Consider the following 7080-nt stretch of genomic DNA (forward strand, 5'->3'; position numbering starts at 1 on the left):
GTCGAGTTTTATAGTTTGTTTATGGGTTATGGTTCCCTTTTAAAATAAGAAAAACTACTAACTTTTAAATTTTAAAGCGGCCAAGTTACATAGTGGAAGGACAACAGTACCGTTGTGTTTTGGAAAGTGTGCTAGGGAAAAAAAAGCTTAGCGAGAGCGCTCCAACTAAAAAAAGCTTCTAGTCTAGTTTCTTAACTAGTCCGGTTAGTCGCAAGAAGCAACTTATGAGTGACGCGGGACGCAGCAGGACGACTACTTTCTTAGTGTTGTTTTTTGTTGTTTGGTGGAATGGTGAATGGTGAAAACAGAAAAGAAAGCACTTTCAAACTCTGAAAACACGAAAAACGCCCTTTAAAGCCGTTTATTTGACATTTTAATGTGTATTTACGAGTAAAATATATTAAGAAAGAAGATTATAATAGTTTAGAGGCCCTTTTTATAACATTCATGGAAATCATGCAGTGGAAGAGAAACACAAAAACAGAAACGCAACAGCATCCTACCAACAGTTCCCCAACGTTCGAGCCAACAGAATCGTTTTAAACGTGTATTCCTTATACTATTCCCCTTTGTTTCTGCTAATCGAAAATTGGTGGATATGAACGAGACCCTTGCGATGGCTGTGTACGAGAATTACTTGATATTCGAGCTGGTTTGAGGATTTTCCCTTTTCTAGCTTCCACCTAATCCACTTCACTTTTTCAATTCCTTTACCCCCTATCCCTTTTTGTTGAATCCTAGATATACCTCCTGAAGGAACCGGTTAGAGTTGCTCTGATAGTCCCTCATGTTATTCATAGACTTCAAAGGTGAAGAATTTAGAGAATAATGAGTAATTTCAAGGACCCATGACAAATGAAGCAGTTGGTTTTGAGTCTTAAATGGAAGGAAACATAGGTAAGAAAATATTGATCATGTTTCCACTCTTTACCTACCAACTTGGCTGATAGGTAAGAGAGTCAAGAAAAAATTACGCTTAGGCTCATTGCCCCTCACGTTATACTATTTATTATTATTAGCTGCTTTCTTTAATCCAAATTGCTTTTGTGGAAGGAGGCAATCACATTTTGAGTGGAAAATTAAACCTCTTAACCTGGAACTACGTTGGTCTCTCAGTCTCTCTCCTCTTTTTTTTTTTGATAATTTTCCAAATTTCAATTCCATTTCAGATCTTACCAGAACAGTGACTCACAAACAGAACCTATCAAAACCAAAGATGAAGCTACCCAACCGGTTGTCAGTTCTACTAAAGAGGTCAGTATTTAACACTGTAAGTTCTTGAATATTAGTTGTATTTTCTTCTCTGCTGGGAAATATTGTAAGCACCAATAGTTTACAGTGGTGTGTCATTGAGATTTTCAAAAATTGAAGCTCAAGTTGTTTTTTCCTTTTGGAAATTCCCCTCCTTTAGCATGAGAGCACTTGTACGAAACTTTAAGATACCCAAGATGGTGTTCCATTGGAATCTGTTCCATTTCCAAAAGGAAAATACCTACAACTATTCTTTTGATCATATCCTCAGGCCCAAACAGGTACTACTACCTCGTCACAACTTGTCCCTTTGTCGGAAGATGAGGAGCAAAGTCTGGCCAAGTTTCTCTCCAACATTAGCACCAATGTCATTAAAGAGTTGGACAAGAATGATGTAAGCAATGCTATGGCACGACTTGTCTCATTGGACTTTGATGACATTGAAGACATTCAAAGTGAGAAAGTTCAAAGTTTTGAAGCTCCCAAAATTGAAAACACAAAGGTAAAGTAGACATGCAGGTCAAACTTTAGAGAAAGCCTTTGGTTCTTAACTATGGTCAAACCTATCTAAGTGGGACTCATATGGGAAACTTGGATAAGTCAGAAAAAATTGCCAGTCCCTTGGATTCCCAATGGATCAGTTGCCAAAATATTTCTCGAACGGTTTAATTCCGAATTCGATAAAATCGAGTACACATTTTGGGCGCATAAAGGAAATTAGCTCATTAAACGTTGGGCCCCATTGAGCTTACTGGGTCCTTACAGGCCCGTATCTAGGATTTTTTGAGCGGTTGATGTACCGTATCGGGCTTCTATTTATGACCCTGGGTCTCTACTTACCTCAATTCCCCTGGTGTGTTCTAGGCCCCCTCCACACTGACTACAGGATTCCTCGTGTGGATGGGCCGTAGCGTTAACTCCCGTGTTACAACTAGGACATACCAGTAGATCATCTTCACCTATGTTACTAACGTAATGGTATTCATGGGATAAATGTCCGCCCAGTGAACTGGAATCTCCTAGCACTGGAATAGAGAGAAGATGAATAATGAGTAATGAGTTAACGCGTCTGCCTTGAAAGCGCTAGGCCGCGGGTTCGATTCCCGTCCGGCTTTCTCCTATCCTGTCTTCCTTCTCTCTTCCATTTCAGGACGATAAGACCCTAGCAGTTACAGTTCCCTCTGTCAAACCTCTCAGAAAAAAAAGAGTTAATGAGTAATGTGATCGTGTGTAACTTAAGTAAGGCAAATGCAGTGTTCTCTGCACCCTGGGCACTGGTGCAAACTATACATTTTGAAATTTGGGAAATGTCCGGGTTTTCGATGGAATGTCCGGGTTTTTGGAACCAAATGTCCTACTTTTTAAAAATTTGATCTGGAGACCCTACTCACGTGACGTGATGGTAGTGTGTTTCTACCTTTACTCTTCACGTTGGGAGTTATCATTTTCCTTTCAATAATGCAAAGTTAACTTAAAGACAGGTTTACCTGTTTTAAATTTGCTTGATTTTGGTGAGTCACTCCATCACATTACTTTAGTGCTTTCGGAACCATTTTCTGACCAATCCCAGGCATAATTGATGCATTGTATGCTATTTATTATTGTGATATTGTTTCATAAAATATACTGTTAACTCGGAAATCTGTAATCTCTATTAGTGTCACATAATTTTGCTCTTGTTCCGCAATTTCCCATTAAACAGTTACATAATTGACATTATTATAAAAGGTCCACTTAATGACTGCATCTATTATGTAAGCCCCCATTGAGACACTTTGCTAATGAAACCTCGTTTAATTGTGTATTCTAAACAAGAGATTTACAGGAATTAGCAGTTTTGTTCCTAAGGCTATTGTGTTTTTATAATCCAGCTAAGTTGCCGTACAATGCAAAAAATTTCCGTTTCTTAAAACATATAGGCATCCATCACTCAACCTCAAGTCCTATTCTATTGGGGCAATGACCATAGTGTTGTAGTTTATAATGTAAGCCGGAGAGAACAGATTATGAGTTTGGATATGAACAAACCTGGTAACAACATCACTGTGCTTGGAGTCAACGCGAAAATGTAAGTCACACTATTATTGCATTTTTATTATTCAACTTTCAATTTAATCGGTGATTTTAATGGTAAAATTTCCCATTTTTCTTCCTTTGGCTCTCTCAGTCACCTTAGGCCACACACACTCAGATTAATGTTAAACTGTTTTGTTTAAGCAATCTAATTGAATAAGTAGCAAAATTTAAAATAAACCAAACAGATTGGTTGATTTGATATAAAATTAGAACACTTAAATCTTGTTCTTCTTTCTCTGCTATTTGTCACTCATTTCATAAAATGACATGTAGTTTTGTTAGTAACATCTCATTACTTCCTCTGTTTTCAGGCCAAACCTCATCGCTACCGGTAACAGCACTGGGGAAACAGACGTATGGCAAATACCTAAATATTTCAAACTGTGAATATGAAACTCCGAAATTCACCAGTACTCAATGGATCACCGATGTTAAGCGACGTTGAATGTGGTTGGTATTTGGAGATTTAGACGGATGGTCGTTTTTGTAGCGACAAGTGTCGGAGTCGAGTGGATTGGAAATTGAAACACATCACATGCCTTCAGGCACACTCTATTTGTCAAGTGTCTAGGCTTACTTTGCCCTTTGGGATCCATTTCATTTGACGGAACCATTTCAATATAAGTAGTGTAGAGCCAGCTTTGCTGAAATAGAAAAATGTTGTTGACAAATGTCGGGACATTGACCATTAGGCCATTTTCCTACGCGCGTCCCAATATTTTTCTATGCGGGAGTGAAGGGCCTTTTCAGTCTCATTCTGGCAGTATAAACAGGCTATATTCTATTCTATTGTATCGTTGATTTTGTTCGTTTTTGGAAAGCTCATACTCCTAGTTTCAAGCGCAATGTGCAATATCCACAATGCACTGTTATACAAAGAGTTAACCCATAAGGTTACAATTTACATGAGATTATTGGGTGTGCTAATACAAATCAACTTAACCCTTGCATAGCTACTGATGACGTGGGGAGAGCATGTGCAGGCACCCCTAGCGGCATTAACAAGTACTACACAAGTGACTCTATGGATCCTGCTACATTTCAATATAAGTGTAGACCCCGCTTTGCTGAAATAGAAAAATGTTGTTGACAAATGTCGGGACATTGACCATTAGGCCATTTTCCTACGCGCGTCCCAATATTTTTCTACAATGGAACTGCTGGCTTTCGAGGCTGGACAGGATTTCAGGTGTTCTTGGTTCATGGGAGAGTTAACATAAAGGACAGTTAGGAGAGTTTTTGATACCTATTCATTCAGGTGTTCTTGGTTCATGGGAGAGTTGACATAAAGAACAGTTAGGAGAGTTTTTGATACCTATTTTATGATGAAATAGAAAAATAAAACACTCAACACTATCTTTACCTTTCTCTATTGAACACTGGACATTTTATTTTTCATCACCGGTACAGCGCTGGTTCTTAGGGATAGAAACCCGTATAGAGCTTCCAGTGACTGACTGTTTATAAAGAAAGGTAAGATTAAGATCTCATCCAGTATTATTTGAGGAAGCACAAGGGCGATTTCCAGAGACTTTTTAGAGAATACGTCGTTAGATATCTAAACGTATTTTAACAGCTGGGGAAACAAATTTAGCTTTTCTCCAATTAATACCTACTTACACAGCAAAATCGTTTTTTTTTTTTTCGGTCGAGTAGCTAAGGATTCTAAGGAATAGCTCATTGCTCATTCTCGAATGAATCTCAATCCTAAATCAAAGATCTTACATCACCAATATCATCACACCCTCCTCTCTCCAGAACCCGCAACACCCTCAAGCTTCATCTGAGTTCCGACAGGGCGCGCTATTCCTGAGAGAAATCGCTACTCAAATCTATCACCTCGAATAGGGACGGGGTCTGACTGGCGGCTTTACCTGAAATAAAATAAAATAGAACAGAAATTGGTTAGCCCAGTTAGCTTGGAGGGTCGGTCTGCGTTGTAAGCGCTAGGTCGGGGGTTCGATTCCCGTCCGGGGCATATTTTATCATAACCAGCTGATAAGGTTTGTTCTCGGAACGGCTGGCTTTCTCCTATCCTGTCTTCCTTCTCTCTTCGGATTGGATTGGATTAGGGGTCATCCGTCCGGGGCATATTTTATCACAACCAGCTGATAAGGTTTGTTCTCGGAACGGCTGGCTTTCTCCTATCCTGTCTTCCTTCTCTCTTCGGATTGGATTGGATTAGGGGTCACTCGAGATGAAATTTTGCAAAAGTGTGCAGCAAATAAAGGCAATTTTCTCATACGCTTTTGGCTCGGATCGGGCTTTTGGGGGCCCCATACTTCTACAAGGTACTTACCTATAACTACTATGTAAGGATATCCCAGGAGTTTGGCTTCCAATAGTCTGCGTCCTATGGTAAGCTCAGGACTCAAGATGAAATTTTGCAAAAGTGTGCAGCAAATAAAGGCAATTTTCTCATACGCTTTTGGCTCGGATCGGGCTTTTGGGGACCCCATACGTGCCCCTTTATTAACTTCTACAAGGTACTTACCTATAACTACTATGTAAGGATATCCCAGGAGTTTGGCTTCCAATAGTCTGCGTCCTATGGTAAGCTCAGTTCTATCATCTACTATCACATTATTAGACAGGGTGTTCACAGTAGATAGCGTGGAATATAGTTTGCTCACGAGGTGACCTGTGAATTTGGCTTCTTTACTTCCCTCCTGTAAGAAAAAAGTTCAGGGATTATTGTGGATGAGTTGGCATTAAAATAATAATAATAATATTTTAATTCAATTTAATTGAATTAAAATAAAAACGAGTTCGATTAACGCCTTGGGCGCACTTCATTCTTAGCAGGAAAGATTCGTTTTTGAAACAAGTCGGACAATCCTTCTCCTATCCTTGCTTTAAGAGAGTTTAGTTGGGTTGGAGTTAGCGCGTCTATCTTTCACTTTATTCGCGCTCGGGCCGGACTTTATCCTAAACAGATAAGATTCGTTCTCGGAACGAATGGCCTCTCCTCCTGTCCTTTCTTCAATTTCGGGACGATAAGACCTCCGTTGTTACTTACAGTTTTTCTCTATCAAACCTCTTGGAAAAACAACAACAACAACGGTTTACTTTCCAAGGTTCTCGTGGAACCTTAGTTTTTTTTTTCTTTTTCAAAAAGTACTCTCCTATCATGTCCTCCTTCTCTCTTCAATTTCGGGTTGATAAGTTCTCCGTTGTTACTTACAGTTTTTCTCTATCAAACCTCTTGGAAAAACAACAACAACAACAACAACAACAACAACAACAACGGTTTACTTTCCAAGGTTCTCGTGGAACCTTAGTTTCTTTTCTTTTTCAAAAAAGTACTCTGATTACAAGTACATTCACCTGTGTTTCAACTCATGATCAGGATGAATACTACCTTAAGGGCACTAGCCTTTTGGTGTAAGATGTTTTTATATATTTTTTTTTTGACAGTGTTCTCACCTGTTTTCTTCCAATGTTCTGTTGCCGTCAGAAGAGGACTCTGGAATCTCTGGGCACCCAACTTTTCCATGGCCAAATCTATGAGGTTGATCAGCTTCTGTTGAGACCTCTCTGCCAATGGTAGATTGTAGAAGAAACCTTTACCCACTGGTGCTATTAGCCCATAGTCTAACATCAACTGAAAGTCAATTAAGAGCAGTGTTAAATTGGATGTTTTCTGTACACCTGCAACTAGGTACTTACTTATGAAAAAAAAAAAAAAAAAAAAAAAAAAAAAAAAAAACAGAAAAAAAAGAAAGGGAAAAGGTTTTGTTAAGGGAGGTTAAA

At 39.0% G+C, this 7080-nt stretch overlaps 2 protein-coding genes and 1 long non-coding RNA gene across 3 annotated transcripts; 2 read left to right on the plus strand and 1 right to left on the minus strand.

The window, feature by feature from the left end:
* The first annotated feature begins 616 nt into the window (after positions 1-616).
* On the plus strand, positions 617-1784 carry LOC103521830. The gene is made up of 3 exons (XM_008486937.2): positions 617-648; positions 1170-1254; positions 1523-1784. Exons 1-3 carry the CDS (start codon positions 617-619, stop codon positions 1760-1762), a joined length of 357 nt encoding a protein of 118 aa, XP_008485159.1. The 3' UTR covers positions 1763-1784.
* A 1395-nt stretch (positions 1785-3179) lies between these two features.
* On the plus strand, positions 3180-3895 carry LOC113472545. Its single transcript, XR_003394811.1, has 2 exons — positions 3180-3319; positions 3639-3895. It is a non-coding gene; the product is annotated as an uncharacterized LOC113472545 (long non-coding RNA).
* Positions 3896-5130: 1235 nt separating this feature from the next.
* Positions 5131-6931, minus strand: LOC103521831 (the record flags this gene model as incomplete). The annotated part of the gene is made up of 3 exons (XM_026832326.1): positions 5131-5201; positions 5822-5996; positions 6743-6931. Coding segments are annotated over 3 exons (435 nt in total), but the record flags the coding sequence as incomplete, so codon positions are not given.
* Between the last annotated feature and the right edge of the window lie 149 nt (positions 6932-7080).

Source organism: Diaphorina citri, unplaced genomic scaffold (assembly GCF_000475195.1).
Source record: "Diaphorina citri unplaced genomic scaffold, Diaci psyllid genome assembly version 1.1 scaffold6056, whole genome shotgun sequence".
Taxonomy (NCBI): domain Eukaryota; kingdom Metazoa; phylum Arthropoda; class Insecta; order Hemiptera; family Psyllidae; genus Diaphorina; species Diaphorina citri.